The 26,964-nt window shown below is 37.9% G+C and overlaps 1 protein-coding gene across 3 annotated transcripts in view; it reads right to left on the reverse strand.

Annotated features, from left to right (window-relative positions):
- plcg2 (phospholipase C, gamma 2) overlaps nt 1-26,964 on the reverse strand; it is a 189,044-nt gene that overhangs the window by 81,950 nt on the left and 80,130 nt on the right. For all 3 annotated transcript variants that reach the window (XM_062022352.1, XM_062022351.1, XM_062022350.1), the window contains exons 20-21: nt 25,195-25,317; nt 24,935-25,115 (exon numbers count right to left, since the gene is read on the reverse strand). In XM_062022352.1, coding sequence (XP_061878336.1) covers nt 24,935-25,115; nt 25,195-25,317 — 304 coding nt within the window. The remainder of the gene's footprint in view (nt 1-24,934; nt 25,116-25,194; nt 25,318-26,964) is intronic.

Below are 26,964 nucleotides of genomic sequence, written 5' to 3' on the forward strand. Positions count from 1 at the left end.
ATTCTTTTTTTTTTTTTTAATATATTTTATTAATATTATTATTATTATGTATTTATTTATTTTATTTATTTATTCCCCTACCTCGGGGGGGACTCGGCGGGGCGGTTGCTGGTTGTTCCATCTCCATCATTGGGGTCCCTGCGGGTGGGGTAGGTGGTTCCTGTGGCCCCGTGCTGGGTGGTCCTGTGGCGGCCGGCTTGGGTGGGGTGGCCGTGGGCTGGCCTCGCCGCGCTCTCCGGGGGTGGGGGGATGGGGGGGGGGGGGGGTGGGGGGGGCTCGTGTGGGCCCTGTTGCCGGTGGGGCGGGGGCGGTCTTCCCGTCCGGTTGCGGGGGGTCTCCGGGCCCCTCGGGCGGGGCATCCCGCCTTTCTGTCCGTGTGGGGTGTGGTCTCTCGCTGGCTTGGGGTCTGGCTGCCCCCTGTTTTTCTCGTGCCTTGTCCTCTGCCGGGTGCGTCTGTCTGCGGCCTGCTGCTGGCCCTTGTGGGCGCCACGGTGGGCCAGGCTCTGGGGTTCCTGTCGCTGTCCGGCTTGGCTGCGTGGGGGCGGTGGCCCCTGGTTCCCTGGGCACCACACCTACTGTTTGTGGGATGGGCTCTCGGGGAGGCTGGGGCCGTACTCTGGCTCCAGCACACACTGGGAGTCAAATGTATTGTACATGCAAATTCACATATACTCACACACATACATACAGACATACATAGGTACCTACGCTCCCACATACATATACAAATAAATACAGTACATATTTACACACTCAAAGTTCGTACATCCACACGCACATTCATTATACAAACATACTGTATACACATACTGTACATATACATTCACTGTAAAAACATACATATACACATACTGTACATATACACTCACTGTACAAACACACACATACACCTACTACACATATACATTCACTGTACAAACACACACATACATATACTGTGCATATACATTCACTGTACAAACACACATATACACATACTGTACATATACATTCACTGTTCAAACACACATACTGTATACCAGAGGTGGGACCAAGTCATTGCTTTGCAAGTCACAAGTAAGTCTCAAGTCTTTGCCCTCAAGTCTCGAGTCAAGTCCCGAGTCAAGACAGGCAAGTCCCGAGTCAAGTCCAAAGTCAAGACTGGAAAGTCTCAAGTCAAGTCACAAGTCATGCATTTTGAGTTTCGAGTCCTTTCAAGTCCTTTTAACCACAGACTAATATTTTTACACAGATTGTGTATGCTTTTAAAACGTTGTATTTATTAATTAAAACAAGTGCATTTGAAATAGCAGGAAAAAAAATAGTACTGACATTGCAATTCATAATAGCACTATTAAAGGCCTACTGAAATGATTGTTTTTTATTTAAACGGGAATAGCAGATCCATTCTATGTGTCATACTTGATCATTTCGCGATATTGCCATATTTTTGCTGAAAGGATTTAGTAGAGAAAATCGACGATAAAGTTCGCAACTTTTGCTCGCTGATAAAAAAAAGCCTTGCCTGTACCGGAAGTAGTGTGACGTCACAGGAGCTAGTATTCCTCACAATTCCCCATTGTTTACAATGGAGCGAGAGAGATTCGGACCGAGAAAGTGATGATTACCCCATTAATTTGAGCGAGGATGAAAGATTCGTAGATGAGGAACGTTACAGTGAAGGACTTGAGAGACAGTGATGGACGTATCTTTTTTCGCTCTGACCGTAACTTAGGTACAAGCTGGCTCATTGGATTCCACACTCTCCTTTTTTTATTGTGGATCACGGATTTGTATTTTAAACCACCTCGGATACTATATCCTCTTGAAAATGAGAGTCAAGAACGCGAAATGGACATTCAGTGCCTTTTATCTCCACGACAATACATCGGCGAAATGCTTTAGCTACGAGCTAATGTGATAGCATCGTGCTTTAACTGCATATAGAAACAAAAAAATAAACACCTGACTGGAAGGATAGATAGAAAATCAACAATACTATTAAACCGTGGACATGTAAATACACGGTTAATGATTTCCAGGCTGGCGAAGGTTAACAATGCTGTGCTAACGACACCATTGAAGCTAACTTAGCAACGGGACCTCACAGAGCTATGCTAAAAACATTAGCTCTCCAACTACGCCAGCCAGCCCTCATCTACTCATCAACACCCGTGCTCACCTGCGTTCCAGCGATCGGCAGAAGGACGAAGGACTTCACCCGATGCGTTTGTCGGCCCGGAGACGTAGGAAGTCAAGGTGAGGTCGGCGGCTAGCGCGGCTAGCGCGGCTAGCGCGGCTTGCGCTCCAACAAAGTCCTCCTGGTTGTGTTGCTGTAGTCCGCTGCTAATACACCGATCCCACCTAAAACTGTCTTCTTTGCAGCCTTCATTGTTCATTAAACAAATTGCAAAAGATGTCCAGAATACTGTGGAATTATGAAATGAAAACAGAGCTTTTTGTATAGGATTCTACGGGTACCATAACTTCCGTTACTCTGACTTCGTCACGCGCATACGTCATCATACCGCGACGTTTCAGCCGGATATTTCCCGGGAAGTTTTAAATGTCACTTTATAAGTTAACCCGGCCGTATTGGCATGTGTTGCAATGTTAAGATTTCATCATTGATATATAAACTATCAGACTGCGTGGTCGGTAGTAGTGGGTTTCAGTAGGCCTTTAACCAGTCATTTTAATAGTGTAAACAATTTTAAACATTTAACTCATTCCTTTACAGAATAAACACATTTGCAAAAACAAGTGCAACTGTACTTATTTGTACAAAAGTGTTAACATTGTATGTCCATGGCATATTGCATTGTCACTAATTCCACAGCAGTTTCTATTCTGTTCTTACCTTATCTCATTGATCTCATCTCATACTGTATGTGTGTTGATGTGTGCGTACACATGAAAAACATAACAAATACATGAACATAACAATGAACAGAGTTGTACTTTTTAGATGTCAGGGCCCTATGCAATATGTACACATATTCTTAATATAGTATACATTTTAACTGACCTTTATTTGACTATGTTTGTCTTTTTGTAGGTGGCTAAAATATGCGGTGCTGCTGACCGCCGTCTAACGTTACGTTATTGTGTGATACATTGACTAACGTAACGTTATGTGTTAGGTACCTCATGCAACCCTGCTTAAAAAAAATCACTTGACAAAAAGTATGAATAAGGTAGCGAACTGCAGTGGACGCAACAGATTGCCGTGTTTGCAATGACGTTATAACCACAGACATCTTATAAGTAGACGCAGCATTGGTTGCTGTGACGCGAGCAATTTGCATCTTGAAGTGGTGATGAGGAGCCGGCGAGTAGCCTAAACTGACAGTTGACAGGTAGAAAACAAAGATGCCGGGCTGGTGTTCAGCGTTTTCCTGCTCAAATGAGCGGACTGTTGAAAATAGGAATCGGGGGATTACTTTTCACAAGTAAGATTTAACATTAATGTACTATTGGTTGTATTTTATGAAAATAACATTACCACAGAGTTGAGAAGGAGCAAAGATCTTCAATATTTGTATGTGAAAATCACAAAGAAATCTTCTGGGGGAGGATGCCGCCCCTAAAGGGGTTTGGTTTACAAACTTTCAGCCCCACCTAAAACAAAATTCACCAGCCGCCACTGATTATGATGCATTCTCATTTTAGGCAAAATATAAGACAATACTTTCTTAACAGTATAATTGTAACCAGGAATAAGTCTTCAAGTAACAATATTCAAATACTAACATTGTTGGGTAAGACAGCATTTGGTTTTATTCTGAATACAGTGAAACAGATTGGTGGTTTTAGCTGATATAAAGACTTTCAGGTGTTTATATATGTTTAAGTATTTGGCAGACGCTTTTATCCAAAGCGACATACATAAAAAATACATATATAACAATCACTGTAAACATGATCATTTAAGGGAAGAATGTAATACAAAATATCAATACAAAGTGTCAAGACAGAATAAACTCTCTGCTGCTGCAGCAACAGAGATACAGTCTATAAGATATATAGATATCTAATGTATTCATACATTGTTTATGTAGGATATACGCATGTATATATAACCTAATCATATTGTTTCTTCAATTTAAAAATAGCTGACCGTTTTTTTCCCCTTTCTCTTGGGATGATATTCCCAGTTTTGATCTCGGACGTCTGGTCACTTATAGCGTATAAGAATATTATATTACTGTTAAGCAAACTATGAATAATAAAACACGCCAAAACATGTGTCCTTTATCATAGCTACACGTATGACAAAAAAGCGCGTGAAAATCAGTGGTATTCAGTGAGGTAAGATGAATTAAATGCGCTGACAGTTCATTGCTCCTGCCAAATGAATTGCACTAGTGGAGCGGATCACCACTCCAAGATGGCGGACCCGCGTCTCGTCTGCGCCTGTAGGCAGTAGCGCTCCATGCTGCGTACACTTATAAGATGTCTATGGTTATAACGTTAGCAGTGAGTTTACAGCGTCACTGATTTAACTACACAGCAAATAAAAGTCACGTTACTTAGCCAATAAACGTTAGCTTACATTCAAAACGTACCCTTCTTTGTGCATCTTCAAATGTCGAACGAAGTTGGAAGTTGTTACGTCTCCGTCTATAATATTCGAACTGCATGATTTGCATAGGGCTATTCGTTTTTTGTTGACTGAGTCGTAGTTTTAATACCCGAACGAAATTAACTTTGGCATAATTGTTTCTCACTGCCGCATTGTTTGACAATTCTTCTTCATTGGTTGTCCTGCAATTTGATTGGATGAGAGCTGTGTGATGAAAACAGCGTAGATCTAATTTGATTGGCTGTTGTACTGAGAGCACACCAGCTGACAGGAACAACACGCTGATAGACACAGACGAAGAAAAGGGAAAATACGGAGCGGCGCGCTCCCAAATAACTTTTTAATCTTTGGGTTTTGGGGAAAGTAGCAAGTCTCTTTACATTTTGTCAAGTCGAGTCCAAAGTCATCAAATTCACGACTCGAGTCTGACTCGAGTCCAAGTCATGTGACTCGAGTCCACACCTCTGCTGTATACACATACTGTACATATACATTCGCTGTACACACATATACACATACTGTACATATACATTCACTGTACAAGCACACATATACACATGCTGTACATATACAAGTACATATGCACACATACACTCATGCACATAATCACGTTTCATCAAACATATATTAACGTTGTTGCCCTAGGGTAAACTGGGTATAACACATGGCACACTGACAAAGCTTAACCTATTGTTACTATAACAATCTACAAGGTTAATGTAGGTTGCTTCTCTTTCTTCCCCTCCATTTTTCTGCATTATTTCGTATCTCAAGTTATCATTACGTATATGTATTGTTGCATTTGAACAATTGTATTGTTGATAATAAAGGTAAAGTACTGGTATTGTTTATTATCAATAGCACTATTTCTATTGGTATTCATATTGCTCCATTTTTAGTGTAATAATGCTCATTGTCATTTCTGTATTTTTGTTTTTATTTTCGCTAACTGCTTATTTGCTATTACTTTTACCATCATATTTGTACATGTCGTATTTGCTGATGTTGCTCTGTTGTTGTTGTTGTTGTTGTGTTTGCTGTTGTTGTTTTTGTCTCTCTGTCTAATCCCCCTCTTGTCCCCACAATTCCCCCCTCTGTCTTCCTTTTTCTCTCTTTCTATCCCCTCCTGCTCCGGCCTGGCTGCACCAAATGATAATATAAATACATTTAATAAAGTCAAAATACAAGTAAGGCAACAAGAGGAGTATCCTACACTTCTCTTTTGTAAAGTAAATCTGAACAGCCGGTATGGGCATCTACATCTGCTATATGATTTGCCCGAGAAGCTGGGCAGGACATTACATTATTAAAAATAAAATAAAAATTAAAAAAATATATAGGAATGATAAAGTTTAATTTGTATAAAAAAAAGAAAGAGAAAAAGAAATAATGGAAGCAGTACAGCTACCAGCTAAAATAGCAATATGCAAATGTGCAGCACACACCAAAGGAACAGACACAGTATCAATAGGAAAAGTGTTTGCTGACAAAACAGCAAAACAAGCATTGTCCTGAGGTTCCATGCACATCTAAACAAAGGCAAAATAATGCATATTGGATGATAAACAGTTTGAAAAAATGCATGTAAAAAGAAAAATAGACTTTATAAGGAGTTTATCAAATCAAGAACAGAGAATGCTGAAAAACGCTATAAGAACTACAAAAACAAGTTGACCAATATATATTGAGACAAGAAAAAAGGGAATATTACAAAAGAATGTTGCATAAAAATAAAAATAACATAAAGGCTACATGGAATATTTTGAATAAAGCAAAGGGAATAGGACAAGGCGAACAGAATTACCTAGATATTTAAAGATAATATGTTAATTGAAAACAAAGATGAAATTGTCAATGAATTAAATCAATTCTTTGTAAATGTAGGACCTAGCTTAGCAAAAGAAATACCAAGAGCTAATGATCAATCAGGGGATGTCTGGAAAAAGGAAAATAGGGTTATGCAGTCAATGTTTCTTAGTGAGATGACTTGAAAATCTTAGCCGATAATATTGACGAGGAAATGGTTAAACTAAAATTGTGGTTTGATGTAAATAAATTATCTTTAAACTTGGAAAAGACTAAATTTATAGTATTCAGTAATAAAAGAAAGATAGAAGTTAGTTTATCCATAAACAATGTGAAAATTGAGAAGTTGTCTGAAATCAGATTTCCTGGGGTCATTTTAGATGAAAAGTTGACATGGAAAGCTCATATATTGCATGTGAAAAATAAGGTATCTAAAAGCTTATTTATTTTGAACAAGGTTAAATAATACAATGAGAATGTAATATTGCTCAATTATTCTATCTTATTTCAATTATTGTGCAGAAATATGGGGAAATACATATCACAGCAACATAATGCCTTTATTTCTTTCGCAGAAAAGAGCAATTCGTATAATTTTTAAAGTAGCATATAGAGACCACACAAATCCACTCTTCATTAGGTCAGGATTATTAAAACTGAAAGACATTGTAGAATGGCATACTCTATAAGTGATGTTCAAAGCTAGAAACAAAGTTCTTCCGAAGGACTTACAAAAGTTACTTGTGTTCACATCTGAAGATGAGAACCACAGAAGGCCGTATGATTTTAAACTAAATAAGAGTGCCAGCACATTTGAAGCAAATGTGCCTGTCTGTTGCTGCTGTGAAAGCATAGAATTCTCTAGACAAAGACTTAAAAAGCTGCAAGAATATTTTTGAATTTAAAAAGAGTTACAAAAAGAGACAACTGGCATTATATCACACTGATTTTTGATTGTGATTGGATGTGTCATTTTGAAAATGCTTAAACGAAAATTAAAAGTATTTTGGAGTTAGGGTGTTGGTAGAGGTAATAGTGATAAAGTCATCTAAAATAATTTGTGTTAAAAAAGGGTCAGATAAATATAAGAATAGTATTCTTCCATCTATTCCTTTCTGAACATGGAAATGTATAAAAAAACAAAACAATGAAAGTGTCAATTGTATATGGCTTGTATATATGCATTTTCATGAAAGGAATACAAATAAATGATGAGGATGATGATGAACAATGAAGACATCTATGTATGTCCAGACAATAAACCAATCTTACAAAGAAAAATCGGTATAAGTGAGCAGCAATATTGAGCCAAGGTTGAACTCATGGCTCAACAGGAGGGATATGTATATCGTCATACAGAAGTACTATACTTCCTATAGTTTAATTCGTATAAAAAAAATAAAATAAAACATTTCGTATACGACATCTAGGCTTGGATTTTAATTAAACTAAATAAGAGTGAAGGAGAACATTATTGTCTGGTCATAGTAGATGCATTTTCAAAGTGGGTAGAAATATTTCCTAAAGGAAAAGCAGATGTGCTAACACTAGCAAAAGCATTATGCAAAGAGATAATATCAAGATATGATATAACTAAATCTATACAGTAACAATGGACCTTATTTTGTAAATCAATTGATCAGGAAAATAGAATCATTATTCCACATTGATAGCAAAAATCACTGTGCTTATCATCCACAAAGCGCAGGATTAGTGGAAAGGACAAACGGGAATAAAAAGACAGACTAAAGAAATGTATGGAAAAAACAAAACGTCCATGAACAATGTATAGATTTAGTAAAAATGTACAGTACATGAACATTACAAGTACAACAAGACTCAGACCATTTGAAATAATATTTGAAAGACCTTATCAGCTACCAAAATTTTGAAAAATCAATGAAAAGGAAACATGAGCATTCTCCAAGGGGGGAGAGATTGTAAATAACTTAAAAAGCAGTAAAGATAGTGGAAAGACCAAGCTGAGTACACTTAGCACATTCTAAAAAGGTCATATAATGGGAAAATGTATTTGGGATTGTATTTACATTGTAAAAATGTCATATAATGGGAAAAAAGTATTTGGGATTGTATTTGTGTTATCAAAGGGACATGTTAACTAGCACACTACAAATTCCACTGTGACAAGTTGTAAGCATACCATTTGATGGTGTGTCAAAGTTTGATAATAATTGGTTCCTGTTTTGGTAATTAATTTGTTCCTTATGACGGAGCAAGTGGAAAAGGCTACAAAAACTGATTGTGTTGTATGTATAAGCCCAGAAAATTACTCAAAATGAGTCAAAAAAGTTGAATTGAAGTAATGAGCAAAACAAAATTGACATTGTAGCTAAAGAGACAAAGCAGAAACCAATATTTGATAAATATGTGAAAAAAGCTAATTATACCTGCATTAACATGCAAGGCTCTGTACAACAGTTAGGAAACGTATCATCAGATAACTGCATACACATAGTAAATGTATCAATATTTGTACAATAATTGTTAACACGCCTGAACAGTTTGATATCTGAACATTGGAAAATAACTAGACATGATGTAAACTGGCAAAGTGTTGTAGATCCAACCTATATTAATGGGTGTCCAAAGAAGTATATCTGACGACTATAAATTGGTAAATCAAGTTGCAGCTGGATTTGAATCATACGTCTACTGGTGGTGTACAACTAACAAGAATGTTGACAGAATAAACTACGTCCACTACAACGTACAGAGATTGGAAAATTACACAGGCCAAGACTTGAGGCCGTCGCTAATCAACTCGCCGCCGCCTTCCTTATGGCTTTTCAAAACCATATGACGCTAAACATGGCGGAAAAGGGCGTGTGCGCAATATTTGGTGAACAGTGTTGCATGTTCGTACCAAACTGCACTGATGCAGAAAGTAGCCTGACCAAAGCACTGGAAGGCCTGCACACCCTTAACGGTAAACTGAAAGAGCATTCAGGCATAGATACATCTATGTAGGAGGGGTGGTTGGACGTGTTTGGCAAATACAAGTCTTTGGTATCTGGTAACTATGGCTGTGTTCAGCAATACTGACGTTGTGTGGATGTTGTTGTTTTCCCTGTCAGCGTTCTCTGTTTAACCGTCTGATTACCACAGCGATTGGCCCAGCAGATAATAAAGCTGTTCAGATGTACTTCCTGGTGGACGACAAGGAAGATGAATCTGAAGACAAGAATACCTACCAGAATGGTGTTTTCTGATTTATTTCCAGAAATGTCATAATTATGAGGGAAAAAAAAAAAAATGATGTTCAATTCTGAGTGTAAACATAACTTGGTCCTAGAGAAATTAAGCATTAACTGAAAATTGCAAGAAGAAGTTATTGGGGATAAGAAGATTATGAAGAAGTTATTTGATAAACAGGAGGGAAACGTCAGAAAAATTGTATTTAAATTATCAAAAAACTTTCCATTCTGAGTTCCCAATGAACAGACAAGAAGCTGACTGCTGCACCAACCCAAACGCTTGGAAGATTCCGCTGTGTACGATAGAAACAGACGGGAGGGGTCATCCATTGTCCTCAAAAACCTGCCAAAGCTGAATCTACGACAAGCCCAAGCCCGAGGGATCTTCTTCTTTTGTCTTCTCATGTGACCGAAAACAAGGACTGTTTACATACTACCCAATCCTGTTGAGAAATGTGTTGTTGCGTAAACATTGAACATCTAAATAAAAGAGAAGACGAAAACCTTCTTCGTCAGAGCGTGGTGCAGGACTGTACAGAAAGTACAGTGGCCATGTCTCTCCTCAATATTGAGTCCAAATTTAATTATGTCTCTGTTTGATTCTTTGTCTCTTGTCTGTTTAATAGATGTCATCAGTGTTTGAACCTGACAAAAATAATATCATAGCAACTAATGAAATTACTCAATGACATCATGTTACCACGCTCACAACCACGCCACCACCGCCACAGTTATCTTGGCAGTTTAGAGGAGACCCTGAAATGGCAGGCGATTCCAAGGAATTTTATACACTGGGAACCGGTTCTTGTTCAGATTCCCATCTCCACATACAGCTTTTTTTTTTTCAGTTCACGGCTCTCCAGTTATTATTTTGACTAAGGGTCTGATCTACAGAAGCAGGAGTGTCAAATTCAATCGCACAATTGGCCAAAATTAAAAGCACACGTTAGATCTCGGGCCAAATAAGATTTCTAGACCCCCTTCAGACTCCTCTGTGGTTGCGTTTTCTATCTTGGACAAAGTGTGCATGACACCAATGAATGTGTTTTTTTGTGAACATACTTTTTCCTAACTCAAAATAAATGAGCATTTTTTAAAATATCCGCATTCATGTATGTTTGTGAAGTCCTATTTTGTAACAGTATGAGGTTACATAAGTGCGTTGTAACTGTGGATTGAATGAGCGCATGGACCATAAGGGGGAGCGTCGTTTTTTATGCACGATGAGACATTGTGGTTTGTCATTTTACCAAGTTGTTGTTGATCGACCATCCTCCCCTCATCCTTTTAACATCCAGACAAAAGCAACAATATTTTATATGCACACAAAAACATCAGAATCCGGTAGATTTGTAACTTCAGTCAGGTTGAAAGTGGACAAGGTCAATTTACAGGAGTCTCAGCTGAACCTGGAAGACTTGGCATGTCAAAGCTTTGTCTGAAAAGCAAGCGTTTCCCATCATGCTTTGTTGTCGTAACAATGATCTCTTTTGACTGGGTTATCATTTACCTTCAATGTGTTAATTTGTACAGACAGGGATTAATAGTGTAACTATTGCTACTTTTGGCAGTAATGTGACAACCTTACAAATAATAGAGCACTGGGCAGACGTTCCCTTCCATAAATCATTAAAGGCCTACTGAAACCCACTACTACCGACCACGCAGTCTGATAGTTTCTATATCAATGATGAAATCTTAACATTGCAACACATGCCAATACGGCCGGGTTAGATTAGTAAAGTGCAATTTTAAATTTCCCGCGAAATATTCTGCTGAAAACGTCTCGGTATGATGACGTTTGCGCGTGACGTCACGGATTGTGCGGACATATTGGGACACCATAGTGGCCAGCTATTAAGTCGTCTGTTTTCATCGCAAAATTCCACAGTATTCTGGACATCTGTGTTGGTGAATCTTTTGCAATTTGTTTAATGAACAATGAGACAGCAAAGAAGAAAGCTGTAGGTGGGATCGGTGTATTAGCGGCTGGCTGCAGCAACACAACCAGGAGGACTTTGAGTTGGATAGCAGACGCGCTACCGTGAGTACAGCTTTGGCTTCCAAACATTTGATCGCTTGCCCGTACGTGCGTGCCGCTATGTGCATGTCACGTACGTAACTTTGGGGAAATATATGTGCTGTATGAACTTTACGGAGGTGAACGGTACTTTGGGCTGTGGGATTGAGTGTGTTGTGCGGGTGTTTGAGTTGTATTGGTGGGTTATATGGACGGGAGGGGGGAAGTGTTTGTTATGCGGATTAATTTGTGGCATATTAAATATACGCCTGGTTGTGTTGTGGCTAATAGAGTATATATATGTCTTGTGTTTATTTACTGTTTTAGTAATTCCCAGCTGAATATCAGGTCCCACCTGCCTCTCACAGCATCTTCCCTATCTGAATCGCTTCCACTGTCCTCTAATCCTTCACTCTCACTTTCCTCCTCCACGAATCTTTCATCCTCGCTCAAATTAATGGGGTAATCGTCGCTTTCTCGGTCCGAATCGCTCTCGCTGCTGGTGGCCATGATTGTAAACAATGTGCAGATGTGAGGAGCTCCACAACCTGTGACGTCACGCTACTTCCAGGAAGAGGCAAGGCTTTTTTATTAGCGACCAAAATTTGCGAACTTTATCGTCGATGTTCTCTACTAAATCCTTTCTGCAAAAATATGGCAATATCGCGAAATGATCAAGTATGACACATAGAATGGACCTGCTATCCCCGTTTAAATAAGAAAATTTAATTTCAGTAGGCCTTTAAGCATTTAATATAATGTAAATAAAGCTTTTTATTATATTCTAACCTAATCCTTGATTATGGCAGACTATATGTAATATGGAAAATTGTTCATTGTTCTTTGAGTGCAACAAGAAAAGCCCAATGTGTTTAATGCCCTTTAATTTATATTTTAAACTTCTAAAATTGTTATTTGAGTGCAATAGGAACCATATGTTTATTGTATTGTTAGATTGTCTGTTAAAATAAAGCCAATATTGAATTTTTTTGTAGTTCCCTTTATTTTGAAAAGTAGCAAAAAATATCAATATACATTTTGGTATCGGTACCATGTTATTGGTATCGGGACAACCCTAGTTTGTAGTGATATTGTAGTAGAATTTCTGACCTTTTGACCTATATTTCTTGTCTTTTAAGAATGTCCGCTCATTTTCAATTCTCTTGTATTTTGTGCCATTGAATGGACCAGTTGTGGGACAAAAGTGAATATTAAGTCGTGCCAACCTGTCTATAGAATGTGTTGACTGTCTAAAGGATTCGAGTTGTTATGGAACATATAGGAAAAGCAAACAAAACATTGACGCACTCGATAAGGAACGATGACGCACAACAGACATATAAAAAATGGCAGAAGACCGGAACTCGTGGGTGATTTTGGCTTGTGTGTGTCTTGTTGGCTCCGGAGTAACTTGTGGTTTGTCTGCACGTCCAACTCAATTCAACCTGCACTTCTGATAATGGGTAAATAAATTTGTTGTACTAAACTACTTTTGTTGGCTGCTTAAGCTTCGGACAATCCACTACACAAATTGGCGTCACGAACAGGATGGTTTAGAAGCTACAGGTCGACAGCCGCTCTCACTCTCTCAGTCAGGCAGACAGTGTGCTGCACGCGCGCATCTAATACAAGGTAAGCGTTTTGCTTAAAGTGTAAACATTTTCTGCCTGGAGAGAGCCGGATCGATAAGACTAATTGCTGAATCTATTTTTGATAAAAGATAGGTTTAGTCAGGTTCTCCAAAAACAACCTGGAATGGGGTAAATTATGGTTGGATTGAGTTGTTTTATATGTGATCATTTGTCTGTGTGTTTGTTGAAAACTTGTGATTTCTTGTTTTTAACATGAGGGGATTGTTGATAGAATTTTGGTGGTTTGGAGTGTTTTTGAAGCATAAGACGATGTGAGACGAAAAATTTCTTTTAACCTCTTCATCCTCTGTCGTTGTTGGCAGAGGATGCTTCTTTCTGCAAGTACATTAGGTTAGCCGGAGTTGTATACAGCTAAATTATAGGCAAGAGTTGCTAACTTGGTGTGACATTTGGCCCATACAAATTGATGACGTCTATGAAGGTGCGACATATCTGTTTATGTGGAAACTGCAGCGGTGGGAAAAGCCTCTTATAGGTGACCGCTCATTGACTCCGGTAAAGGAGATCAACTGAGCGTATAGCTGTCACGACGAATTTGGAAATTTGCTGCAAATAGACAGGTATTGATCGGGCTGCATATGGTAGAGCTTTGGTGAAACTTGGTGAAACTGTATGGACTGACCAGACACGAGTCTGTAGGATGCTGGGTGACTTCCAGTGGTCCTATTGGGCGTTAGGCCAGGTTTTTCCGTGTTGGTCAGGGATAACGCAGGTGCTGCTCCAATGAAACGGGTTAATCGCCGTTTTATGAGCAATGATGGAACCTGGTTTTTGTGATATGAGACGGCCGATTCCACAAAAGCACGCGTGCATTAGTTGTTTATATTGGTCCGGGCCAGGGGGGCGTGGTTTGTGGGATAAAAATGTGTGTTTTTTAAATTTATATATATATATCTGCGTATTTTAATAACTTTTGTGTAGCACCTGGTTTCTTATCTGGTTTAATTCCCCCCCTTCCTTTTCCTCCCCCCCTCTCGCAACCTCCCCCCTTCATGCTTTTTCTCACAGCCCCGCTATCTGTAAAAGTTTGGAAATTGTCTAAAATGTGTGTGCGTGTGAGAAAGTAGACAAAGTTTATGTACAGAAAACATATGAGTGTATGATCTATCCATTTAATTATCTTTTTCCGCTCTCGGAGGTTGGATCGCGGGGGCAGCAGCCTAAGCAGGGAAGTCCAGAATACCCTCCTTAAACTTGACTATTTGTCCATCTAAGAGTGAATGATAAATGTTGTTCTTATTATTAAGGTTCTGATATGATACAGCTGTGCTTCTGGATGAGAAAAATAGTTGTCTATTGCATTTACTTTTAACTGTGCTGGTAAATTCTCTGTGTGAGTGACTGTGTGACGCATATAAAAAAAAAATAATAATAAAAAAAAAATATTAAAAAAAAAGGAGTCTAAGCTGGGAGACATTTTGAGATAAGAGTGCGTGCGTGTGACGAGGCTGTGTGAGTGACAGCTGCGTGAGGCATTGGTTCGAAGAGGAGTGACACTGATAGCATTGAGCTAGGTTAGCATTGTGTTAGCATAGCATTGAGCTAGGTTAGCATTGTGTTAGCATAGCATTGAGCTAGGTTGGCATTGTGTTAGCATAGCATTGAGCTGGGTTAGCATTGTGTTAGCATAGCATTGAGCTAGGTTGGCATTGTGTTAGCATAGCATTGGGCTAGGTAAGCAAAAGTTTGCTTACTGAGGCATAGTAAGGCTAAGTTAGCATCTAGCTTGGCATTACTAAGTGTGGTTGAACAGTTATTCTCGGTCTGTAGAGTGTGCTAGTAGTAGGTGCTTGATAAGTCCAGTAAAATAATAGATATATGGAAAATTACACGTTTAATTATCAATAAATAAATACGGATTGTGGGACATTGAAACATTGTTTAATTCATCATTCATTTATATGTCTAGTATACTTTTTTTTTGGTACAGCCTTGTTGCTTATCTGATCCATCCAGTTTCTGTGTGGAAGTTGAGACAAACACACACGCACGAACATCATAGATTAGGACACATTGTAACTTTGAATTAATAGTTATACAACAAATAAATTAATAATATTGAATTTAAATTTGATAAAGATAAATTGATTATACATTGACATTTACATTTTTTTAGGAATAAACACACAATAAAATAAAAGTTAAATTTATATTCTAATACATCTAAGGGCATCTGTGAAGATAGAGTCTGAAGAAGTACAGATAAGAGCCACTCAGCGCCATTGTCAAAACAAAACGTAGAGAAGCGTTAAACAAATTCTAATCAGAAGGAAGACAGACCAAAATATGAGAACTTAAGTAAACAGACAGCAAGTAAACCAGAAATAATAATGTAAATAAATAACAAAGAAAGCAAATTTCCATGTGACATTGGTGCATGTAGAATTACAAATAGAGAATAAAACTAAATGGAAATAACTGTCTGCAAGATGAGCATGACGTCATGAATTGTGCTCGGGTTAGTAATAGATAGATAGATAAAACGTTATTGATTCCTTCAGGAGAGTTCCCTCAGGAAGAAGAAGTAAAAAGTAAACAGTAACTAATAAGGGTATAAATGGAAACAAAATAGAAAAATATTACAAGGAGAATAAAAATAGAACAGTAAAATAAGAGAAACTAGGCATTAACGACCATGATATAAAAAAGTATTGCACTGTTATTGTTTTGCATTCCCTGTCATCCTAGCCCCCCCAAAGAGGAGTTGTACAGTGTAATGATGTATGAGACAAAGGATTTTTTATAAACTAAACCAGTAGTTCTCAAAGGAGGGTATGGTGTTTCCGCCCGGATAAAAAAGGGAGGGACTTGAAGGTATGCCAAGGGGTACCTGAGATTTAAATATTTTAAAATAGCGACAATTCAAAATCCTTTATAAATATAATTATAGAAGAATAATTCTTCAACAAAATAAATATTTAGAATTAAGTTCACGAGCCCAGATGGATCTCTATTACAATATCCAAAGAAGGTTGATGATTGATTATATGTATAGAAATCTTTATTATAATTTAATCACTTGTTTAATTTTTAAAACGTTTTAGTTATTCTTATTTTTTGTTTGTCCAAATAAGTCAAGTAAGACCACAACAAATGAGCAATATGGTGCACTGTTATACAATTTAATAAATCAGAAAATAATGACATTATGCTGTATTTTCTTTCTTTATTTTACTGGAAAAAAAAGGTTGAAAACCACTGCCCTAAATCATATCTAAAGCTAAAATTATTTTATAAGACTGATTATTTTGGATTATTGTGTTTGTATTGTGAGAGAAGGAGAGAAAGTGAGAGAGAGAGGAAGAGAGAGCAGGTGAAAAAACAGAATGAGGGTGAAGAGGATGGTTTGAGAAAATATGGGAAAAGGATGTTTATAACCTTACGTTATGTGAATGGTTTCTAGGAGAACAGAAAATAGAAACATTGTGTGAAGTGTAAGAAAGAGATGGATACAGGATGTTGTTTGTAAAGGAAAACGAAAGTGAAGAAAAGATGAGAAAGTGACAAATGAAGGTATTCGTAAATGGTATGCTGTGATTGTGGTTAGCTGCAAGTTTGTTTAATTGTTTGTTTGTTTAGTTGTTTGAGTGAAAGGGGAAGAAATCAATAGGAATAATTACATGCAAAATGGAATAAAACTATGAGTGCGATAGATAATGAATGAATAAATGAAATGAGTTTATTTTGGTCATATAATCAACCATCAACCAATTTGTGTGAGCAGTTTAACAGTAAATTAGACATATTAACAATCATACACATTTACACACAGCAAAGAAAAGAAAAAAGAATGACCGAAAAAAGAATAGGGGGAAGCCAAAGCTTATATTGGCCTATGATATACATTTATTGGACATTAAATTACCTGGAACATCAACGTTAAAAGATGAAAGTAATTGTTACTATATTTTATAATGTTCAAAAAACTTTACTTTTCAAGGGTCTCTTAAACCATAACAAAAAAGTACATGTGTTCAGCTCATCACTGAGGATGGTACATCATGTAACTCCTAAAACTGAAATACATTTGTGTTTTTATTTTTATTTTACTTGACCTATTTTAAAAAAATCAATATCCCCCGAAAATGATAGTTTTCTCCTCATAATGTAAATAAGCTAAGAATACAAACTGGAAGGCTGTTGTTCTTTACTCGGAAACATAATTGCCATTGTTTTAAAATTAAATTATCTGAACATTTAACACATTATGACTTAAAAAATGGATTGATATGATCATAATAATAATGCTTTGTGTAATATTGAAATGAGCCTTTTAATTTTAAGTATTGGGTCTATATTTCTTCTATAAACATTTCCCCAAACTTCAAAACAATATTACATATGGAAAAATAAATGAATAATATAACATGTGCAGACATTTCTTATTCAGCATGTGTTTAACTTTATACCGAATAGCAATGGATTTGGATATTTTTCTTTAATATGTTCAATATGCGGCTTCCAACATATTAATGATCAATTACTATTCTCAAGAATGTAGTTCATATACTCTGTCAATTTCCACTTGATTCAACTTTAATTTGTGTTTCACAATTTGACTTTGCACCCTGGACAGGTCGCCACCTCATCACAGGGCCAACACAGATAGATAGACAGACAACATTCACACACTAGGGCAAATTTAGTCTTATTAATTTCTACATATTGAGATCTATTACTTAAAATAACTACTTAACCACTGTTGTGAAACACCTTTCTAATTTATGGGAGTATTGGGATAGGATTGAGGAAGATGTCTGCTGTGGTGGTGGTTAGTTTGGAAATTAATTTAATAAACGTAACTTTAAAGTGCAGTCTGACATTTTAGTTTGGAGTAATTTATATTTTTATTTAGACATTGCAGTACACCATACTTCTGGATGTTGAGCTAGAAGAGGATAAAGACCAGACAGAATAAAGTTAGAATTAAAGTTGGGGTGCCAGTGATTGTCACACACACACTGGGTGTGGTGGAATTTGTCCTCTGCATTTGGCCCATCCCCCGTGATTGCCCCTGGGAGGTGGGGGAATCATGTTTGGTGATTTGGCTCCCAAATTTTTTGTAGTCTTTGGTGTGACTCGACCGGGGTTTTGAACTTGCGACCTGCCGATCTCAGGGCGGACACTCTAACCACTAGGCCACTGAGATGAAGTAGGCAAACCAAATCTCAACAGCTTTCAGTTAGCAATAGATTTTGAGAGTATAATGCGAATAACTATAACTTTACAGCTGTTTGCTGTGAATAGTGTTGAATAATAATTACAAATAACAGCCTACATTAATAAATAGAATAAGAGCCGATATGTAAAGTGTTAAAAAGAGGAGAAGTGTGATTAGGGCTGGCGCTTAGAGCATGGCCTTGTGTGTTTGTTATGACTAAGTTGGATAACCAGTCGGAGACATGCAAGGCAAGGCGGGGCAGCTTTGTTTGTGTGGCGTTTTTCCAGGAAAGGACAAGACTCAAAGTGCTTCACAGACAACAAAGTGAAATGAAAGAAAATAAAAGCAAAATTAAAATGCAGACAATAAAAATAAACACAGTACGGACGTTAAAAGTTAAAAGATTAAAAGATTTAGCTGAAAAATAAGGAGAAACGTGAATAAAAACATTCCTTTGTTTTGGAGAGTATCACGCACAGCGGGAGGTCAGAGTGCAAGCATGACAGCTTGCTCGCGCCTACTGATAGACAAATGATAGTTTAAATTAACTTATAGATAATCTTTAAGTGAATTAAAAGGGTACTTAAATACACATGAAGTAGTACGTATAATCTTTGAATTAGGGTTATTGATTAACATTTAATGGGATAGTTAAGACTGTAATTTTAAAACGTGATATGCAAAATTGAACTAACCGAGAGGATATGAAAACGATGGGTGTACATGTTTTGAGTTCCAAATTCTGGAGGGAAAAAAACCTCAACAAAACGTAAAACCATACAGATGGACTTGGGTGGTAGCCACGGTTGTGCTAGGTCAAGCGAGGGTGGAAAGGATGTGCAGCCGGGGGACTGCCAACTTCTCTGAACAAGACAAGCTCCAAAGTTGTAGCCAGAACATGCTCACAAAAAATACAGGTGTGACAGCAGGACGAACAGCAGGATACAAACAGACCCCTGCTGGACATAAGTGTCAACGGACAATGTTCAACACAATCTTTGAAGCATTCCTTTGTGGTCAACCTGCACACACCTTGTAATGACCTGCTTACGAACTGTGCCCTGACAATTCAATACCGCACAGAAGGAACTTCCTGATGTTGCCTGACAGCACGACATCAGCGGACAACTAATAGGGACGCCTCCCAGGAACGAATGGAAGACGGGGACTGCTCCAACTGTCCTAGCACTTGCTGACTGAGGTGCGTCCGTGTGTCCTGCCACGACTCATAATAGGAGCCTTTTGACTCTTATATATGGTGGGACTCAAGGTATGGCCGCTCATGTGAACTATCATTACAACAATTAGAATGGTATAAGATAGACAACTAATGAACCACATTGTTCCCTCTGTCCTGCCTACGAAACCAAAAATTTAGGTCAAATGATAAAACAGGGCGTAGTTGCCGCTGATTGAACCGATACGCTAATACCACATTTTTAATTATTTCGGTTGTCTGTTAAAAACAAAGCTATTGGCTGCAATTTGGACATTCCTACTGTAGGCTACAAAGAGCTAGCAGATACACAACAGCTGAGCTAAAACAAATTTTAAGCATATCAAATAATTATAATTGCTTATTACGTACACAAAGTCGCAGAGAGACAGAAGTCTGTAGAAAGTATTCAGTAACAAACGTGTCCGCATTATTAAACTTTCTACCACAGGAAACATACTGAACAAATACAGCAGTTACTGTCAGACTCTAATCTGGATTACCTTGTCTATCAGAGACATGGTTAAAACCCACAACAACTTTCGTTCTAATTAATGTCCCGGGGGACAAGATTACAGAAAATACAGATCGAGTGACAAAGGGGGGAGGAATTATGATTTATGAAAGGGAAAACATTAAAAGTAGATCAATTTGAGTATGTTGAATTTAAAATCACATTTTTCTCAGAAATGTATTTCAAGGTAATTGTAGTATACCGACCGACCACAGCTAAAGACATTTTTCTCGATTCGATTTTCAGACATCCCCAAACAGCATAGTATAAAAGAAGTAACGTCATGGGGGACGTTAATCTGGACTGGTTAAATAAGACGCGTAGAAATAAACTTAAGGATATTATAAACGGCTTCTACATGATACAAATGATAAGCAGCCCTACTAGAATTACAATTGGATGACAAAAATCAAAGAGAACATCTGTAAATACACGAATACAAAACCAGAAAGAAGAGTGTAAAATAAAAATACCTTGGATTAATAAAACAATTTGGATTCTAATAAAGACATGAGGACTCAGCTCTCATAAGAGCAATTAAAACAGGTCTAAATACAGATCGTATGATTTAAAAGTTTGGAGGAACAAAGTTACAATGTTTATGCGGAAGTCTAAGGCTGACTTTCACTTAGAATTAATCAAAGCTGCAAAAGGGAACATTAGAAAGTTATGGAAAACCAGATACAAACTTACGGAAAGAGAGCAAACAAGAAACAACACTGTAACATTGAATATCAATGGCGCTACTATCGCAGACAGTCTGGACATAAGTAATAATTTTAATGAACATTTCATCCAGTCTGTACAAACCCTGAATAAAAAATCCCTCAAAATCAGTGCAAATAATTGTCATTTATTCAGGACAGACTAATTTTAGAATTAACAAATGAAACAAAGTTAAACAAAATCTTCACTGCATTATCAGACTCACGATCTAGAGATATATATATGGGTTGGACACTATCTTCCTAAAACATATAAGGATTGTATTATTGCACGTATAACAACGATTGATAAATAAATCAATAACGGAAAACACTTTCCCTACCACGTCGAGAAACTGCTGCTATGATTGAATCCATAAAGCAGGAAATAAAGAGGACCAGAACATGTACAGACCGATTGGCCTTCTCCACGTTATAACAAAAGGAATAGAAGATTTGAAATTGGGAGGTGGCTTTGGAGCAATCAAGGCTGCTCACACGGTCACTAAGAGGGGCATTATGTTGACACATCAAATTAATGAGTATTATATTTATCCATGAGAGCATTTTTGTTGTAAATTGTGAGGTATGGCTGTTAAAATCTTGGTTGTTTTTACGAATGATGACAGATGTGAACAAGAGCATGTATTGTCTTTGTGTGATGATGTAAATAAGGTGTGGTTGTATTGTATATTAAGAATGTGTCCATGAAGGGGCATTTGGTGACTTTTCTTAAAATTGATTACATGCTACAGTATGATTATTTGTTGATTAATTATTGATTATTATGAATGTATATATTTATTATGATTAATTAGTGTCGTAATTTTATTGCTTGATTTGTGGAACCCTTTAATTTAGGTAGCCAGGGACTACAGATGGAAAGTAGCTATTTAGATATAATCTAGTACAGAACATATATGTTTCTGAACTTAATGTTTCTGTGCATTGTCCCATCATAGATAGACTAAATTAAATACAACTATTTAGTGAATTATTGTGGCCACAATAATTCACTAGGTGTTGTAAAATATCAAAGTACTATTGCAAAAGCGAACAGTGACCTCAAACATGACCTGTCCTCCGCCTCTGTTCTTGCTGCACTTGACTATCAGCTGCCTTTTCTTTTTCTTGGATGTTTCTGAAACTACTACCACTACTACTACTATTACTATTACTATTACTACGACTAACACTGTCCCTGTGAGAGGGACAGAGGGGGGAGGTGAGTTTGGATTGGGTCAAGTTTGAGCGTGTTGAGGTTTTATTTAATCGATATGATCAATCCGGTACAAGGATAAAGGAACGTAATGATTTAGATTGACAATTGCAGTGGTTGGCGAAAGCAACCCCAACCTCAAAGGAGGGTGCCAATTCAGTAATTAAATGTTTTATGAATTATCTAATATCCCGACATGGTTTCCCCAAAAAGATTAGGTCAAACAACGGCACCTATTTTAAGAAAACAGGTTATCATCTTCAGTCACAAGATCAGCACTTCTCAGGACCAGCAGCTTCCTAGGAAGGTGGAAAGACCATGAGACCAAAATGGTAAGTTTGCAAAATGTAGAATTTGTGTGCCAGTTCCTCTGTGCAGATTTGAGGATGAAAGCAGCCACCCCAGATTCCCTTGCACTCGCTAAGAGGGGCACGGTCAAAGCCGATCCAAGACCATCACCCGATACCGGACTGGGAGGACCCCAAGGAGAGAAAACACCTAGCCAGCAACGATGTGTCCACCGGGACTCCAGCAGCTGTGGAAGGAGGCCCTGAAGCAAGCCGAGGGCCTGGACCAAAGCCCCACGCCCCATATTCTGCCCCAGCCTTCCCCAAAGTCCCCACAGCTCCAACTCTACCTGAGTTTTCCCTAATTTCGGCCAGCACGCACATGCCATTGCACAGTCTGCCCAATGGACTGAACCACACCCCAAGAAGAGACAGAGACAGACTGTTTGAGTGGATCTCTTTCTTCACCAAGGCAGCCGAAAGCCCAACGAGGTGTCGGCAGGCCATCAGCCTGAGGCACCACCGAGCCATCTATACGAGCACTAATCGAACATGGACTCATACGAAATTCAGTTGTGTGTTCAAAATCAATTGATAATTAACAATATTGGTAACTACATTCATTGCAAATGCGGGGAAAAATATTTTTGCAAATGTCTTACAGTCATAAGTCTATATACATTCATCTAATTATGTTCAATGATGTTCATGATCAAAGTATTTGTTTTTCCTTTACTAAATCAAAGGGTAGGCCACTAATTGTGTTCTGTGAGATGGTTTTACTGCAGGCTGGTAACAGCGATCGCTCTGAAGGAGGGTCATAGACGGAATTTTTGCCTCGTATAAAAACATTGAGGTTTTTGCCTCTATCTGCGGTAGAGATTTAAGTTAGTGGTCTATATCAGAAATTGTTTTGGTCCAGGGTCTTAAGACCCTGGAAGGCGGGTATGTAGTAGAATTTCTGACCTTTTGACCTATATTTCTTGTCTTTTAAGAATGTCCACTCATTTTAAATTCTCTTGTATTTTGTGCCATTGAATGGACGAGTTGTGGGACAAAAGTGAATATTAAGTCGTGCCAACCTGTCTATAGAATGTGTTGACTGTCTAAAGGATTCAAGTTGTTATGGAACAGATAGGAAAAGCAAACAAAACATTGACGCACTCGATAAGGAACGATGACGCACAACAGACATATAAAAAATGGCAGAAGACCGGAACTCGTGGGTGATTTTGGCTTGTGTGTGTCTTGTTGGCTCCGGAGTAACTTGTGGTTTGTCTGCACGGCCAACTCAATTCAACCTGCACTTCTGATAATGGGTAAATAAATTTGTTGTACTAAAATACTTTTGTTGCCTGCTTAAGCTTCGGACAATCCACTACAATATAAAATGTTATTATAATATCAAGCAAGGAGTGTGCTGCCCTTGGTGAGGGTTGAGTGATATTTGGTCTTTTACAACACCTTGTGGCCACAATAATTCCTTAAATTAAGCTGATGACGGTCTGATTCACTTGCTAAATATACAGAGCATATCAGACATGTTTTGTTGCTGTATAATTTCTAATAATTTTTTTCCTTGGAGACCATGTGTCTGTAAGTAATGTCCAACTATATTATTATGATAACTGTATAAACATTGTTAAATTGAGGACACTTGGTGTAGCTTGTGTGTTATTGTGTTAAGCAGCATAGTAACGTAGCTGCTGTCTTATAATGTAAGTAGTGTGATATGAATGCCTTTTGTTATATTAGCCATACTATTTCTCCATATACTGTACATATTGAGCTTTGTATATACATACATATCCATCTATCTATCTATATATATATATATATATATATATATATATATATATATATATATATATATTGAGCTTGTGTTTATATATAATGAGCTTTATCTATATAGAGAGTGTATTTCTGTGTTATATTTCTGTGCTTATTAGAGGACATTTAACTGTTAACTGGTTGTCGAGCTTTGCGCAAGTAAAAAAAAAAACTATTTGCAAGATACAATTTTTTGTGGCATTCCAGTGTACCAGATCAGCTTGTGATAACCAACACTAAGAAAAACTATTACATATTATTGTTGAGTGCTGCGTTTTCAACAACGTAACAAAACAGCACAACTTATTGCATTATGTCATAGATGTGCAAGAAATGAGTGTTTCCATGGTGGCAGCTAGAACCTCATCTAAATATGGCGATCAGCACCACTTTTGTACTTGTTATAAATTGTAGTAGATCATATACAACACGCCCACTAATAGTACATACTATTTTAAACTGTACAAACTTTTATATTTGTTACTTGAATCTTTGTAAATCAGATCCTCAATGTATAGTTTCTCACCGCATATTAATTAAATGAAATATGAGCGATGGAACAGGGTTTTCGATGATATTTTAACTTGCTTTCACCTTGCTACAAGTTTTGGGGATTGTAACAAAGTTGCATGTAAAAGCTAATGCTATCGTAGCCACACAGGGCACACATCATTACAACAAACATTGTGTTATTCATTATTATTGACTCATTGTCATCTCCTTTATTAGGTTTGTAGGAGACTCACTGTGCTGAAGCGTTCCACAAGTTCTGGTGTGACTGGGTACCGTAGCTTGGTCTTGCGATAAAGGGGTTTCTTCTTAAAGTAGTTTACTAGCTCCACTAGGCTCTCAAACTCAGTTGTTGTCCCCAGCAGGTAAACACTGCCTTCCTTCTGGATCCGACAATGTTTCACCTTACCGTCACCTCTGGCAGACGAGGAAATTTATTTTAATACAGTATTTGAAAAATTCATCAATCAAATCAAGTTGTAAAAATAAGCACAACCTGAAAGTGATAGCGAAGGAGTCAGGCTCTCCCACTCTCTGTCGGAGGAGAAATGCTCCATCTCTGGGAATCCGAAGCAGATAATCCTCAGCCTGGCCTCTGCTCAAGTTGCTGTAGAACCACCTGGCAGACATAAATACAACACAATTGTGAGCACATCATAAAGTTCATAACTTTTATATATAAGACACAGGAATCATACATCAGGGGTCTTGAAAGTTTTCAAGGCAAAGGACCCCTAAACTGATACAGAGATGAAGCTGCAACCCTCTATTTATATATCCTGTATAAAACTGTTTTGTTTTTTTAATTAAACTGATACAGAGGGTACCTTCTTATTGCTTCGAGTAGGCGGAAAATACACACGCAGGTGCTTGAGGCTCCCCGCAACTCTGCAAAATTGTTTTTCTTTTATTGTGTATTTAATTGTAATTGTAATTTTTAGCCAGTCTTTGAAACGGTGCAAATCTAGTACATGCCTCAGAAACTGACTGATATTGGACTTCACCTAAACAATGAAGATATGCTGGCTTCCACCCCAATTTACAACATCCCACCAGAAATAACCAGGCTGGTGGGAAGGCTGTGGATTGTTGTCAGCGCCCCAAAGCGACGGCAATGGCAGAAAAAGCAGAAGCAGAAATAAGGCTGCAGAGAGGGACTGCTTGCTCAGCCAAGGAGAAAACCATAACAACCTGCGCTCCCATCCATCCTGCTCCTCAACACAAGGTTTCTTGCCAACAAAATGGACAGAGGGGGAATTGCGGGGACAAGAGGGGGATAAGACAGAAAGACAACAACAACAACAACCGGAAAGCATCAGCAAATACAATATGTACAAATATGATACCAAAAGTGATAGCAAAGAAGCAGTTAGTGTAGTAAATATTAATAACACGGACATGACAATGAACATTATGGCACTACAAATGGAACAAAAATAATACCACTATTGATAATGAATAATAACAATAATTGCCTCTATTATCAACAATACAGTTGTTTCAAATGCAACAATACATACTGTATATGTAATGATAACTTGGATTTAAAAAGAAAGCAGATAAATGCAGGGGAAGAAAGAGAAGCAAACTGTATTAACCTTGTAGATTGTTATAGTATAAATAGGTTAAACTTTGTCCGTGTGCCGTGTTTTACTCAGTTTCCCCTAGGGGAACAACGTTAATATATGTTTGATGAAACGTGATTATATGCATGAGTGTATATATGTGTATGTATATGTGCTTGTATATGTACAGTATGTGTATATATATGTTTTTAAAGTGAATGGGCGTGTGGATGTATGTACCGTGAGTGAGTGTGTATGTATGTACTGTATTTGTGTATGTATGTGGGAGCGTATGTACCTATGTATGTGGGTAAGTACCAATGTGCGTGTATGTATGTATTAATGAATGAATATACATATGTGTGTATATATGTGCAAATAATTGTGTGTATGTGAGTATATATGTGAATTTGTATGTACAATATCACTGTCTCCCAGTGTGTGCAGGAGCCAAAGTACGGCCCAAGCCACCCAGAGAGCCCAACCCAAAACAGCAGTTGCGGTGCCCAGGCAACACGGGACCACCTGCCGCACGCAGCACGGCCGGTAACCCTGGTGCTACCCGGCGGGGCCAGCAGCAGGCCACAGAGACGCGCCTGACAATTAAACTCTGCACGGGAATGGCAGGCTACCAGACCACAGTCCCTGGAGCCTGCGCCAGCCGAGGAGGCAATAATGTGATTAAAATTGGGGGACATCAA

This window comes from Entelurus aequoreus, linkage group LG16 (genome assembly GCF_033978785.1).
Source record: "Entelurus aequoreus isolate RoL-2023_Sb linkage group LG16, RoL_Eaeq_v1.1, whole genome shotgun sequence".
NCBI classification, from domain to species: domain Eukaryota; kingdom Metazoa; phylum Chordata; class Actinopteri; order Syngnathiformes; family Syngnathidae; genus Entelurus; species Entelurus aequoreus.